At 33.6% G+C, this 15,962-nt stretch overlaps 2 protein-coding genes across 3 annotated transcripts; one reads left to right on the plus strand and one right to left on the minus strand.

Moving 5' to 3' along the window:
* The first annotated feature begins 863 nt into the window (after positions 1-863).
* LOC137835451 (ADP/ATP translocase 3, mitochondrial) lies at positions 864-3,588 on the plus strand. The gene is made up of 4 exons (XM_068643972.2): positions 864-911; positions 1,491-1,943; positions 2,432-2,803; positions 2,997-3,588. Exons 2-4 carry the CDS (start codon positions 1,512-1,514, stop codon positions 3,294-3,296), a joined length of 1,104 nt encoding a protein of 367 aa, XP_068500073.1. The 5' UTR covers positions 864-911; positions 1,491-1,511; the 3' UTR covers positions 3,297-3,588.
* Positions 3,589-5,165: 1,577 nt separating this feature from the next.
* Positions 5,166-15,962, minus strand: LOC137835452 (transmembrane E3 ubiquitin-protein ligase FLY2). 2 transcript variants are annotated; one of them, XM_068643973.1, is made up of 14 exons: positions 15,329-15,962; positions 14,250-14,322; positions 13,517-13,644; positions 12,363-12,478; positions 10,559-10,619; positions 9,660-9,726; positions 9,470-9,547; positions 8,908-9,065; positions 8,762-8,821; positions 8,466-8,559; positions 7,404-7,571; positions 6,360-6,688; positions 5,848-5,964; positions 5,166-5,557 (listed from the first exon to the last, which is right to left on the minus strand). In XM_068643973.1, the coding sequence occupies exons 1-14, from the start codon at positions 15,488-15,490 to the stop codon at positions 5,456-5,458; spliced, it is 1,713 nt and encodes a 570-aa protein (XP_068500074.1). In that variant the 5' UTR covers positions 15,491-15,962; the 3' UTR covers positions 5,166-5,455. The 2 variants fall into 2 exon arrangements, with proteins under 2 accessions (XP_068500074.1, XP_068500075.1); XM_068643974.1 differs by having other exon boundaries at positions 14,250-14,319; positions 15,329-15,958.

The raw sequence follows: 15,962 nt of genomic DNA on the forward strand, positions 1-15,962 counted from the left end.
TTGTTTTGTCTTATTTATCTCCACATGCTAAGTTAAGAAATGAGAAATTTTGTGGTTAATATAAAATGATATTGCTACCAATAGGTAAAATGTTAAATGATTTTTACTATTTTTAATGTAAAAAAAGGTTGTCATACATCTCTGATGATTTCCATGTCATCACCTACAATAACCAATGTGTTGTTGCCATCACCTACGACAATCAAGGTATTGTTGTCATCACCTACAACGACCAAGGAACTCTCACCTACATTGATGGTGGTGGTGGTGATGATGATGATCCCTTAGTCGCGGTAGGTAAATTTGGTTCAAGTCATTAAAAAGCATGTCAACATCATTATCCACCACATTTTAAGTGAAAACAACAAGAGTCACTTGTCGTTTTACATTAATAACAATATCATTTTATTTTAACCACAAAATCTAACATTTTTAGTGTAGAGACAAGTAAGCAAGATGATGAGATAAAATAATAATCGCATCATGAATAAATTAATATACATAGACTCAACTTTTAAATATAAATTTGAGTAGTGAGTATAAACATGTTTAACAAGAGACTTGAAAATACTAAAAAAAATCTAAAATAAATTTATATATTTGAAAATTCTCAATTTTTTATTTTTTTCATACATACTTATTTAAAACTAAATAATTTTTTTACTCATTTTTCACGTATTTCTTCGTGTTGCTAAGAATTTCGGAAATTTTATATTTATTACACATAAAAATTAATCTAAAAACTAAAAAAAAAATACTATCTTTGTACCGAAGGGTGGGAAGGGTGGGAAGGGTAAAATAGTCATTAAATAAAACCCTAATATTGCTCCCATTTATTCGGTGAGTGTGGTCTTCTTGCATTCGCTGACGATCAGAGGAAGACACGACGCCTCTTTCCAAACCCTTCTTGGGTATTCCTCTTTCCATTTTCACATACTAAGCTACTTCACTTTCCTCTTCCTCTTTAAGATCTGCATTCTCTTATTTTCGATCTATCGCATGTTTTATTACTAACCTTAATAATTCCCTCTTTTTTTGTTTATGTTCTTATAATTTTCGTCAGTTCGTTATGTTCGCTTAGTTAGTAAGCTATCACCATTCATTTCGATTTGAAGTATCAGTGTCTCACACTGAACTTAAAATTGTTCCGAATTTTGTTTCATTTGCTTATGATATTCTTTGTAGATGTAGAATTTATCCGTCTGTATCTGTAGATCTTGGATTCGCAGGTTAAGGGAATGAATCATAGCAGCTATTAGAAAGGACAATAGTCTGTTTGATTTCTATTTTCTTTCAAAAGAAATATTTTTTGAAACAAATTTTAGATCTTGTTAGATTTTGGATGGGATTTGCCGAGTAGCATGAAATTGTGTTGAACACTTTTTAAATCTAAGAAGTGAGAAGGGAATCAACCACACCTGAGTTTTGTTTTTGTTTTTCTTTCTTTTTTTCTGTGACTGCTGATGTGATTTTTGTTTAAATGCGGATAGGTAACCGTTTGAAGTGCAGCGATGGCGGATGGATTGCATTCACGGCATCCATCAGTAGTTCAGAAGTTGTCGGGACAGTCTTACTTTGTGTCCAGGCTTGCTCCTAATCACTCCAGAAACTATTCTACCAGTGGTAGTTACTTCAATGGAGGCTTGCAGTCTTTGGGTTATGCTCCAGTCACAGCACATGCGCCAGCTGAGAAAGGGGTGACTGGATTTTTGGTGGATTTCCTCATGGGAGGAGTGTCAGCTGCCGTGTCCAAGACGGCTGCTGCTCCAATCGAGCGAGTCAAGTTACTCATCCAAAACCAGGATGAAATGCTCAAGAGTGGTCGATTGTCTGAACCATACAAGGGAATTGGCGATTGTTTCTCTCGAACCATGAAGGATGAAGGGGTGATTGCTCTTTGGAGAGGAAACACGGCTAACGTTATCAGATACTTCCCTACTCAGGTGATTTTTCTTTCCTGTGAATTTGGAATGTAGGTAAAATTTGATTTTTTTAATTTTATTTTAAACATGGGACATCTGATATATTGTTCACACTGTGTATGATGTTGTACTTCTGTAGTGTCTCTATTTTCCTTTATTTCACATTTACAAAACTCATACCTATTTATGTGCCATTATATTTTTCCTGGATCTAGGTAGGATAAATATTTTATTTGCACTACACCTCATTAAATCCAGTCGCTCTGCATATTTTTTCTTCACATTGTCTTTCTGCAGTGTTGTTCTATTTTCTGAATTGCTTATGCTTTGTGTGTAAGGATTTTAAAAAATATATAGTCATAGCTCTCTTTAATTTGCATCCCTACTGTTACATTTATTTGATTTTGACGTGAGGGATGCAAATTTATATTTGGCATTTCGCTGTTTGGCCTGCAGTGTCTCTATTTCTTATTTCTGTATCGTTAATGGTTTCTTTTGTTTCTTTTCAGGCTCTGAACTTTGCTTTTAAGGATTATTTCAAGAGGCTTTTCAACTTCAAAAAAGATAAAGATGGCTACTGGAAGTGGTTTGCTGGGAATCTGGCGTCTGGTGGAGCTGCTGGTGCTTCCTCCCTCTTGTTTGTCTATTCATTGGATTATGCTCGAACTCGTCTTGCAAATGATGCCAAGGCTGCAAAGAAGGGTGGTGAGAGGCAGTTCAATGGCTTGGTTGATGTTTACAGGAAAACCATCAAGTCTGATGGTATTGCTGGCCTGTATCGTGGTTTCAACATCTCGTGTGTTGGAATCATAGTGTACCGTGGTCTTTACTTTGGAATGTATGATTCTTTGAAACCAGTTGTCTTGGTTGGTGGATTGCAGGTAAATATAAAATTTGAATTTGAAATCTCGTCTGTTTTACTACCTGGGTATTAACTACTCATCTTCATTTCAGTTTCTTTTGGATTTGTGTTTTTTAGATGTGCCTAACCATATTTGGTTTAAACATTTTCCTAATGATGCTATTCTATATGTTTTTATGTTTACTTACCTTTGTTATCCTTCTTGTTAACAGGATAGTTTCTTTGCAAGTTTTCTTCTGGGATGGGGAATCACAATAGGTGCTGGCTTGGCCTCGTACCCCATTGATACCGTGCGTAGAAGGATGATGATGACATCTGGAGAAGCTGTAAAATACAAGAGTTCTTTGGAAGCATTCAAGATAATTATCGCAAAAGAGGGTACAAAGTCACTCTTCAAAGGTGCCGGTGCAAACATATTACGTGCTGTTGCAGGTGCTGGAGTGCTTGCTGGATATGATAAGCTACAGCTCATCGTGTTGGGAAAGAAATATGGTTCTGGTGGTGGAGGTTAAGACACAGATAATGACGACAATAACGATCTGGGGCAGTGATGTTGTTTCCCCTCTGCATTTGAATAACTTCGATGAGAAATGGTTTTGAATTTTCCCCGAATGTTGGGGCTTTATATTAGTCCTGCAAACTTGAATTTTAGTTGGATATTACATGTGTTAAGCTTATAATTCGTGTAATTTTTTTAGACCTGTTGGTTGATGTAGTTGAAGTCTACTGTTTTATTGTTCATGTTTGTGTGGAAGGTGTTAAGAGCCTTATGAAAGTTGCGTGTCTTTGGCACGTTTAAATTTATTTGCGTTTTTATCTTAATAGTGGTTTTGGTTCTACAAATTTTACAAAATTTGTTGGTCCCATGCATAATCCTGCAGTATTTTCTCGTTTGGAATGTGAGCTTCTTCTGCCAAAATTGGAAAATATTAAAGTCAGTGAACCGTTGTTGAGAAATTTGAGTATTGAGAAGCTTTTGATTGAATTCCGTGGGAAAATCTTGTGCCATTTCTTCCTTTTGTATTATTCCTATTCTTTAATTTGTTTAATTTTAAAAGATAATTTTAATCCTATGTATCTATCTTTTTAAAAACTTCAAAAATGTTGATTATATTTTCAATTATATTTTTAGCTTCCATTAATTCTTATTTATTTTTCATAAATAAGAGAACATTAATAATGAAGTCATACAAGGAATTAAAACTATAATTTTAATGTAAGTTAAGCTACAAAATGAAGTATAATTTAAACTATCATTTTTTAATATTATCTACAAAACCAATTGATAAGTTTTCATTCATTAGAAGAGTTTATTCTACAAAACTAACACTTGTATAATCCATCAAAATGTATTACATTATATTCAATATAGAATTAAGATAACTTACGATATCTAAGCCTCAATTTTAGCATTATTCCCCGTGAGTCAAAGTCTTAAACAAATTTTCATTTTATGCCACTTGGAGACACTTCACTCAACACTCATTGCTCAAAACCATCCTCTAATGATTATTCTCAAGGTAATTTTTTCCAAGATATCAACAACCAATTTTGATATTAATTGATAAGCATAGAAGCACTTGTGTAACCCACCCTTAAAAGATTAGCTTTTGATGGTGGATTCCCCAATGTTTGAATGTCTATCAATTCAGAGTTTTCACTAATAGAAACTTATCACCAAAAAGGAAGTTGAGTAAAGTGTTTAAGGGTAAAAGTTAATATAGATGTAAACTACAAGAAACAACATTATGATAAAGACTTGTCTAGTAAATATCATTACAAAAGTGTCAATACAAAAGACAAAAAAAAAAGATATATGACAAGTAACTAAGGATGAAATTAAATAGATTGTCAACTGTTAGCTAGTTACGTTTTTTTTTCTATTTTTCATCAGCAATAGCTAGTTACATACATTTTCTTACGACAAATTTATAAATATAGATCATGGATAAGCATTAAAAAAATGCTGAAATATGAAACTTCAAACCAATGTGAGAGCATATTCAATAAAAGTTTCTTATAAATTTTTTTACCAATAAGAATATTATTTTAATCTGGATCTCATGAAATACGATTTCCTTAAAATGAAAAAAATTATTTATATAAGAAACTTTATTTATTTTAAAGAATTTGTTTATTGGATCTACATTAGTATACTATTTTTATTGATAAAAAAAATCCATTGAAAATGCTCTTAACACAGTTTGTTGTTTGAGTCACTTGGTGCCATTACACTGAATTCTGTCCAATGCAAACTAAGCATGTATTTATTTATGATGCAATGATGCAGTCAAGTAGAAACACTTTTAGGATTGCCATTGGACTCAAAAGATATGACAAACGACTAAAAAATGACCATAACTTCATGTTGGACAGTAACAAAGGAAGAATAAAAATAAATTTTGTATTGAGAATAAAATACAATTAATGTTCATGGCCCTTCCAAATTATTTACATACACTAGGCATCTGCGATAAGGTGGCAGAATGAAATTACAAAATTTGTATGAGCAGAAGAAACATTCAGTCCTGAACATGAGAAGAAAAGGTTGAGCACCAAAGGCAGTGTGATTTCATATTAAATGTAAAACTTGGTCACTTAAACATATGCTAGACTATGACGTTGAGCAGGGTCAGTTGATCCTATTGACATAGAGAGTGAAGAAAGGTGTCTAGGCAGGGGGTAATGGCCGCCGGCAAGTTGGACACTCCATCTTTATATCCATCCATCTTTGCAAACAGCCAAAGTGGAAGAAATGATCACAAGGTGTCACCTGTGTAACACTCTGAATTAGAACAGGTTCATGTTGTAAAACTGTAATTTGAATTGAAAAAATGATGGTTATACACTCCTCATATTTCTTGAGATGGCACACTAGTAGTCTTTTCTTGGTACTACAGGATATAATGTGTTTTTTTTTGGATAACTCCAAGTGTCATGTAAATTATTTCAAACCATTAAAAGGGTTACTATAAGGGTTAAAAAGATAAGGCTATATGGTATGAAATATTAAGAAATGAGAGCAAGTTGAGTAATTTATTCTTCATATTCATAATCACTTACCATGCAATCATTAGATCGCTGGGAAATATCAATGGCTGTCATGCAAATCACACAGTCTGTAGCATGTCTTGTTTCCTGATCAAACCTCCTATAATAGCTGTATTTCTCAGGGAGAATCTGCAAGCCATGAAGATGAAACATTCATGCAAATTCAGAATGAGAAAAGAAAACAAAAATGCTGGATGATTATTTAAATTCACTTAGGAAAGCCTAGAACCAGTTTCCAAAACAATGAGGATAATGTAATGTTATTACTCTTTGCAACATAATCATGCTTAGGTTAGGGTCAAGGATGTCTATGAAATGCTTCAAATTATTAACGGAACCTGGTTACAACTAAAATATAGAATAACAAGTATTTTCCCATTAAATGGGGTTTGGTACATGAAGCAAATGATGCGATGCTCGGTTTGAGCTCAACCTTTTAGAAGAGGCAACTATATTTAAGAATTGTGAATGTGTTAATGGTTATTTGGTTATAAAAGTATTGAGAAGAGGTAGTTGGGACCAACCTGACGAGGAATGAACCAACGTGACCCAAGATAGTGCTGAAGTAGGAGAATTGCAGCTTGAAGTCCAATAAATACAGCCAAACAAACACACCAGGTCTTGTCTGGCTCTATGCGCATGAAGTTGTTAGGGCAACCAAAAATATATAATGGGATTGCTAGCCTAGTGACGGTTATCCCTAAGATATAATGAGGATGCAATGGTTTGCGCGAATCGCGAATAACATTGGTGATTATCTGAGGTATCCAAAAAGAGTACATAAGAAGAAGAAGAGGTCTCAAATAATTATGGAACTCATACATGAGTAGAATGCCTCCCAACAAGATCCCATCTGCATAAGAAATTAAGCTGTTAAATTTGAGCCCCTCTTTTTCAGAAGAAAGAATTATTTCCATTAGTTGAAACAACAAGAAACAAATAGCTAGAGTTCTTAGGCATTCTTCTACAGTGGAATATACAACAAGAACAAAGTAGGTGAGGTCAGTTACATAGATTACATGACATCATTTTCCTCGGTTAAAAACCAAAAGTTCAGAGGTATTGATAGAAAATATGTTGGAGAATATTTGGAATGAAAACACCAAGAATCTAAGCTATAAAAAGGATTAATTTGAATGAAAACATATATATGCAGCACTACGAGATTTATTTACCATTCCTTAGCTCATTTATAATAGTGCTTGGTGACCCTCTGTTAATGCATGGTGTAAGTTCATAGGTTTACGTTGGCCCAAATAAATAGCAAAAAAATACATTAAATTTATTGCTTGTTTAATGGCATTTTAAAGAGCAATTCAAATGACAAAAAACATGAAGTTATTAAAATTTTAAGCAAGCATCATAGTTTTTCTATTCTGGTATAAAAATAAACTAAAGCTGTAATTGAATCTTGATCAGTAACACAGCAATAAAAGTAGTTTAACTCAGGAAATAAAAAAACTTGATCATGCATCCTAGAGAGCCAATGACACAAAGGAAAACTCATGTTGAAGAGATCAGACAAGCATTTAGCAGGACAGAAAATTTAATTCTAGATGAGTACTTACAGAAACGACTGTATAAAACTGAAAGTTCTCGCCTCATTGTTTCCCAACCTTCACCATTACTCAAAGGCCTACTTGCCTTCCAGATTGCAAGGAGATATCTCATCTCAAATATTGAGAAGACCACAAACTTGAAAAATGCAGCAGTTGCAAAAGCATTAAACAATGATTCTGCAGCGCAGGAAGCAGCAACAACCATTCAGCAAACAATCTTACTACTACAAAAGAAGAATAATCAATCACTAAAGAAAAAATGACAATTAATTGTTCTGTTACATTACGCATTACAACAATCAACGAAACACAGCACAACATATTCAATATGTATCAATAATCCTCTTCCCATACCATGAACAACCCCATCCCAGCACCCCCTAAAAATGTTGAACTTTTAAAAGGAAACATATTTAAAAACCCTGCATACAATAATTATTTTAGATGCTGTATACTGTAATATGTACACTACAACTAAGAGTCGTATCAGGGACTGAAGAACGGGTAATATATCTGGTTAGTATTGGAGTATAGTTTTACTACTGTTGTTTGTAACTAGAACTTTTATTTTTTCTGAAAGACTATTGACAGACAGCATTTATCGGTAACTAACTCCTTGTTAGTTACAGGTTGTTAGTCTCTCTATATCACCTATATATAACTGACTTCACTCTATTGTATTTTGGCTTTCAGTTTTTCAATAACACAATACAGTTTCTCTTTATTCTAATAGTTAGAAGGTGCAAATAAGGTAATAAATAGTGGAGGCATTGGATTGTTCAAACTGGAATCTTCTTTCTATAGGGAATGGACTAGTTTTTAGGTATGAATGTTTGGGATGCTTACACTAATGTCACAAGGTAAATTACTTCTAAAGCCTTCTGGTTAAGTCAACAAAATTAAGGGCACAGAAAAATAATACTAGAGAGCCCTTTTCCATTTAGAAAGGAGCTTCAATATATTTTTCACCCCAAAACTGGTAGAGTCCAATAACATAATGGATTTATGTTTGGGAGGGGAGAGAGAGAATAGTCAGTAGAGCAACCTCAAGTTGTGAAATTCATAACTTACCAACTAGTATTCCTGCAGTGAGATGCAAAAGGCAAAGATAGGCATCCATTATTGCTTGCTGGCCAATCATTAGTATTGAAACTTTAGCAGCACCCTGTAAAGGTATATCTAAATCATATTCATCTTCTACAATCACATGTACATTTTTAAAAATTTATGAAATCTATGGCATGTGAACTTTCAAATAGTTTTTGGTACATTCATACCAACAATTGAAATTTTTTATATTGATTCCATTAAATACTAAACCTACGGCAGGTGAAATTTCAGAAAAAAAATCCAAAGCAAATTCTTACAGATTGAGTGCTGCTATGCTCCATTTGACGAATTAATAGAAGGACTTGCAAGAAAGAAACCTGACATATGTACATTAAGGAGCTCATGCCATAACAGATTGTGACAGAGACATAAAGCTGTAAGAATATTCATGATTGAAGGATACAAAAGTAACCACCAAGGTATAGTTCACTGCTTTGTTATAGTAGACCTCAATTTTGACAGACGTTGCATTTAACAGTAATGGTGAGAAGCAGTCCCCATCATCATCCGCAGAGGGGCTCTCCATTAACCCTTCTAGATGAAAATGATCATGTTCACCCTCTGTAAGAAATAAAGTAACAATTTAGTAATCAAAAGAACAACAATATAAAAAGTAATTAATCCACATGAAGAATGCACTCAATGGATAAAAAATGGTTAAAACTAAGCGATGCACATATAATTTTACATTCATATACGTAGCAATTGGTAATACTAAATCTGATGAAATGTTTCATAATAGCATTGGATTCATATACTGTGGACAACAAAAAATGGTTATAAAAGAAGTTATTTTATTAGAAATGGAAAAGAGTATAATCGAAGATTATAAGAAATCCTTCTAAACAAGATAAATAATACAAAAAAAGAGAAAATTATAAGTGTAAAAGAGATCCCCAATCCATGTATATGACGTACTCCTTACTTTAGAAGAAAGTATTCATTTGCAGGGAGAACACAAGTACCGTTATTTGATGATGGCAAGCGTGAAATCTGAGCAGCAATTTCAATATTACAATGTTTCTCCGCATCATGAATCAGAGCTGCAGTAACCAATATGGGAAAACACCAAGTCAATGGTGTAACTACAGCTATAACTAAAAAAGGAGTGGGGTGGGTGGCCTTCAAAAGTATACTGGTATTTAGAAAAATTACAATGTTTCCTTCTCCACATTTTATCTCGCGAAGAATCTTGTAGTACCTGAGATGAGAAAACTCCAAGCTGTGTGTACAAAAGCCATATTCGAAGCAAATAAGTATTTCTGAATGCTAACTTTTTTTTATAATAAGAGACAATTGTTTAGTCAAAGAGGGAGAAATACAAGTAATTTGAAGGATAAGGGAATCCTCCATACAAAAAAAGGAAACACAACGTAATGGTGAAAAGGACAACATCAATGGAGCAAAGCTGGTCAATCTGTTTGCATATTGTTAAGAAAGCCCCACTATGAAAGATCATTTTTGTTTAAATTCACATAAAAATATTAAGGATTTGCTACTCTCTTCAAATGGATTTGTTTAAATGAAGAAAGATGTACAACTTAAAATATTTACATTCGTGTCCAGTTTAAAGAACCCAAATATGGTCCTAACTCTTAAGCAAGTTTTTAAGATGATAAAGGATTCTAACATTTGGAAATTTTAAATAATGTTGCTACTGGAAACTTTAAACTGCAAGATTGCACTTCGTATGATGAGAATCTTATTAGGGTATTTAGATGGATATATTAAAACATAGATATTTTGATTTCCAGCTCCAAATGTTTGACAGAAAATATGAGTAATCCAACAAAGCAAGGATCAGCATTAACTGGCAAGCTTATGACTCTAAAAAAATCAAGCCCGTGAAAATGATTAAATTTTTTGGATAGAACCTATTCATTCTCCTTGAAATCTAGGACTAGGAAATATCAATGAAAAAGAGTAAAAAATGTCTAAAAACAGGAAGATATTGATCACCAAAATCGAAGTGCTATTAAGATTATTGTAAGCCATGAAATGTAATCAGATTATAAACTTTCAAAGATCAAGGATGCAAGAAGAAACATTGTTACCAGATGATATGGATTAGATAAAATATAATCTTCATTCTGATTCAACTCCCCTTCTTTTCCACTGCAACATGAGGAAACAAGAGAAACTCTTCAGCACATTCAGATATTGTAAGCTTTACTCTATGGAAATATAGGCATTTCAGTTGGACTCAAGGATTGAACACACCGAAACAGTTATATTCTGTGGTTTGCAGGATATTAAGTGTACTACTAGAACCTATTAGAAGATTTTAGAGATCTCTTTTGTAATCATTATATTAGGGTTAGAGTTCTCTATATGTAGAGGCTGATGTCTATTTCAAATCAATCAATTGAATACAAGATCTTCTTCCATTCAGATTAATCCTTTACAAGTTGGTATCAGAGCTCCCAGGATCTTGGGGCCCCTGCTTCTGCATTTCTTCTTTACCGTCTTAGCTACGGTCCCTTTTTAGGGTTTCTTGAAGTGCACCAATTTCCTTTGATTACTGAAGTTGGTTACCAGAAGTGCACCCAACTTGTGGTTCTAGCACTGCTCTTCCGCCGCCATTTGTCACCGGCAGTGGCAGAGCTTTGTTGTATGTCCTTGGTCTTCTCAAAGAAACAAGATTGATTGCAAGACTACTAGAGTTCCTATAGAACAAAACCATAGAATTGGGAGTGATGAAGGAGGTTCTAATGTAAATAAAGACCATTATCAAAGACTTGTAGGGAAGCTCATTTACTTAGCTCACACCAGACCTGACATAACATATGATGTGAGTGTAGTTAGTCAGCTCATGCAAGATCCAAGGGAGAGACATTTACAAGCTATGAACAAAATCCTTCAATATTTGAACAGAAGTCCAGGAAGTGGATTACTATTCAAGAGGTATGAAAAATAAAAAAAATGGAAGTGTATATTGATGCAAATTATGCAGGGTCTTTCACAGAGAGGAAATCTACCTCAGGATAATGCATGTTCTTGGGTGGAAAGTGGGTGACTTGGAGAAGTAAGAAACAAAATGTTGTTGCAAGGTTTAGTACAAAGGCTGAATTCCGAGCTATGGCACATGGGGTGTGTGAATTGTCATGGTTGAGAATTATTCTAAATGATCTTAAAGTGGCATGTGAAGAGTCTATGATTCTTTTTTGTGAAGTGTTTTGTTACTAGGATATTAAGTGTACTACTAGAAGCTGTTAGAAGTTCATAGAAGATTCTAAAGATTTTGTAATCATTACATTAGGGTTAGAGTTCTTTACATATAGAGGTTGATGTACTGTTTCAAATCAATCAATTAAATAAAAATCTTCTTTCACTCATATTAATCCTTTTCAAGTTATTATGCTGCCATAAAATGGTTTATAGATCAGATTTTAAGAACAGTACATCAACTACAAAGGGTTTCCTCCTAATGAGGAATTTCCTCCTAAAACACCACAAATAACAAACTGACACGTCAATAGACTATCTCCTGCAGGCCTGTCATATCACATATATATAACATGATAAGTGTCACACCATAAAATTTAACTGCTAAATACAGAATTGCTCAGCCTACATTTTTTTCTAACAAAACCTTCAATGGCCTCAGGCCATCTCCCTCAGCAGGTTCAAACAGAACTTGGCCTATTAAGTTCATTGCAAACAGAATTTGTCTATCAAATAAACAAAAAAATTAAACAAGTGCAACAAAGCACAAAACTGATTCAAGATGAAATGTCAAATTTGGACAAATATAAGTTTTAAATTTTAAACAATTGAGACAATATAAAGTTATAAACCAATTTGAGCTCGATATAAATTTGGTCTGCACATCACATTGATGATATCCATGACATTTACCTGTTGGCGACCATTCGAAGCTGTCTAAAAGGCCATATGTATACACCTTCTATTCTGATTTGGGCACCACTGACATCGTATTCATTGTCAAACACATCATGGAATATAACCACCCCCTAATGCAAAACAAACGAAAGAAAACAATAAACTGTTATAGAAGAATAAGGACAATTTTACCGAGACAGTAAAAATAACAAGGACATGATTGAAAGTCAATCATTCTTCACAAGTATAATACTACTATTCTATAGTGAGATGAAGTCAATTGTTTGCTTTAGGATATACACAATATAGAGTTCAGGCTAGATTATTGTGCATGTGTATGTGAATATATTAGAAGTATGAAAAAATAAACTTGGCTCAGCAACTGAGACAGACGCAGGAAACAAAATGATACCCAAGACCCCTACAGATTTTTAACCTCTCTAACCATTAAATATGAATGCAGATACTTGTCCAAATAAGTGTAAAACGCACTACAATGACAAAACTAAAAAACGGCATTTTCATTCAATGGAGAAGGGCCATAAAAGTTTTAACTGTTCGTTTTCAAAAAATGGAGAAATTAGAGATGTAATGTTAAATGAAAAGATGAAATTAGAGATAGAGAAAGCAAGAGATGAAAACCTAAAAAAGGGTTAGCCAAAATTAGAGATGTAACTTTACTAATAATCACATGTCACATACTTACATTTTCAAACAAACTAGTGTACAAAGTTCATAATCATCAGAACTCCGGCATTAAGAAAACAGATAGATAGTTTCTCTAATCAAGGTCAGCCTGTTTCAAGTTTGACTTATTAAGAAAGTGTATCTATCATGCGTTATAAATTTATAATACTCCCTCTCCATTTAGTAAAAACACTTAAGCATCCATAAAAGGCCAACCTAATAAAAAACACACAAGCTGACCTCACAAGGGCAGAAACTACAGTTTAGTAAATGAAATAATATAAGAGTGATTTTAGTTCTTCAGACTAACAAAATGACAAGATTCATAGGAACTTTAATATCTTCAAGCAACTGCAAAAGCCATTAATATTTTAAATAAATGCATAATAAACGAATAAAGATTTAAGTAGAACAAATAAGAAAATATACAACATATAAAAGCTGAATTCCTGTGAAATTAGCAATACAGTTCAACATCTCACCTGAACATAATGTACTCCACTTATCTTTGTAGGAGTAGTGACTAACTCAATTACAGAATTGCCATTTGTTTTTCTGATGTTTGGAAATCTGGAAGAGCCATTTGTGGTATCCAAAAATTTCCAATTCCCTGCATTTCAAGTGGTAAACATACAAACATCCTCAGACTTCAATCAACTTATAAATTTATTCCACATAAAGATAATGGACAAAGTGTTTATTCAAATATGACACCATTTAGAAATGAAGCATATTTCAGTAAATTTCACAGAATTACTTTCAAAATTACATGATTTTTCCAAATGTCTTAATTCGTTTAGTTAATTTGAGGCAACATGCAGCCTAGTTTAAGCCTGGATACTGCTCCCTCAGCCTTTATTATGCTCTGTCCAATGATAGCAGCTTAAGAAATGTAAAACATAGGCAAAAAGGTAACCATAGCATTTAGCAACATATTTGATCCCAGAAAAAAAGAGAATTAAAGTATTAACTAATTCCAAAAAGCAAGCAGACACAGAAAAGGTTTTTTAAAGGTCAATAATATTATAAACCAATAACTTCTTGATAGCTCTGAGTTAGTTGGTTATCATTCAATCATAAATCATAAATCCTCTGAACAGACATCAGTGAAGTATTTGTTCAGCAAGGTACTTACACTAAAAAGAACCAACCAAAGCTACAACTCAAATATAACAGAAAATCACACATACACTAAGGTTAGTAATGATTACAAACCTTTGTAAGTTCCTGTTATGTTCCACTGTGAAAATGGGCCTAAATTGCTCTCGTCCTTTCTGGTAAACAGCTGCTGAGAAAAGTAATACATCAACAACATACAAATGAAGTGAGTTCACCTTCAGTCAGATTTTGACTCAATCATAACAATCCCAATTTGTCAATTCAAATAATTTCTAATCATAAGTCAGTGTTTGGGAAAATTAATATCAGTAAAACTAAAGAACAATTGAGTGAAAATCCTTGGATGTAATGATAAATCAGTAAAAGTGAAAAGACAACAATATCCTCCATCCTTTACCATAAACCAGATTGCAAATGTATTATTTATTTTTCATTTGAAGATTCAATGTTCTTTAGCTACCTTTTATACATCTTCTAAAAACATTGTTTAACTACAAAACTGGGCAGAAAGGTACTATTCGGACAGGAAAAAGAAATTTTACAAATGCCCAATACCAATTATGATTGCTCCCAATATACAAATCTACAATAGCATATATATTGATATAATAATGAATGGTCTTGGGGTTAATGAATTTGAGATGAAATTTCATCTCTGGACACCTTATGAGTTACATGTGAAAGGTAAACTCAAATGTATGACTATTTTATGCAAAAAGTACCATGTAAACCCCCAAAAAACATACCTAAAGCACACTGGCATACAATTCTATAAATAAAAATTTAAGTACCTTGTCAACGCAGCACTTTCCTTATTCTTTTCCTCACTCATTCTCTCCCAATAGCATGTATAAACATTCTGAACAAACTAAATGAACACCAATCACTCTTCTCCCTAGGTTGAAACATTCTAAACACGCTCAATTAACATCAGTTTTAACAGAACTAAACTTCAAATTTCCTGTTCCCAGTGTCTAGTCTACTTTCACAAATCACAACTGCATAAAGCAACAGCAGCTAATGCAATCCCTGACTGATAACAATTAAAAACGCAGGCACACATCTTCAACATTACAACTTCAAGAAAAAAAAAATCAAATGCACGTGCATCCTAATTATTCAATTAACATACTCATTAAATAAAACTGAAATTAAAGACAAGCTCCTAAACAAACCTCGTCATCCCAGGACCTAGTTCTCTCCCTCAAGGGTCTGAGACCCGCCACAGGATTAACTAACAGTAGAACCACCCACCACCCAACTGCAATCTGAAACAAAAATCCAAGCCCCCTCCTCCTCTTCCACAAAGAAAACTGCAGTCTTTGAGTGGCAACCATATCAAATCCCCAAGATTCAGCTCCAATTCAAGGACCCACTTCTCAGTCGAAGCTGAACAGAGGGAACCCAGGGGAAAAACCCAAGACCCACCATAGCAAATAGCTTAAAAAGGAGCCAACGATAAAAGGGTTGCTTCAAAAGAAGTCAAAAGGGTCAGGTGGAGCTTGATCAGATAGAGAAAGCGAAAGACCAACGACTTAATTGATCACCAAATGCAATTTTTGAAGCAAAAAAGATGCCTTCACCACCTTAGCTTTGCACCAAATTTAACTTAAGTTGTACTAATCAACGATCACTAGTAATAACAATTAAAAAATTATGGTTTCGGATTTTGGTTGGAGCAAACTTTTGCTTCTGAGAGATTGTCCCAGAGTTGGTTGTGAACTAGTTTTCTGGGTTTTGGTCTTTCTAGTAAAAAAAACTCACGGTCTCCGCTCGGACATAAGCAACGCATTGCTCACGCTCTCTATT

The sequence above is a fragment of the Phaseolus vulgaris genome, chromosome 5 (assembly GCF_051622355.1).
Source record: "Phaseolus vulgaris cultivar YP4 chromosome 5, ASM5162235v1, whole genome shotgun sequence".
Lineage (NCBI taxonomy): Eukaryota > Viridiplantae > Streptophyta > Magnoliopsida > Fabales > Fabaceae > Phaseolus > Phaseolus vulgaris.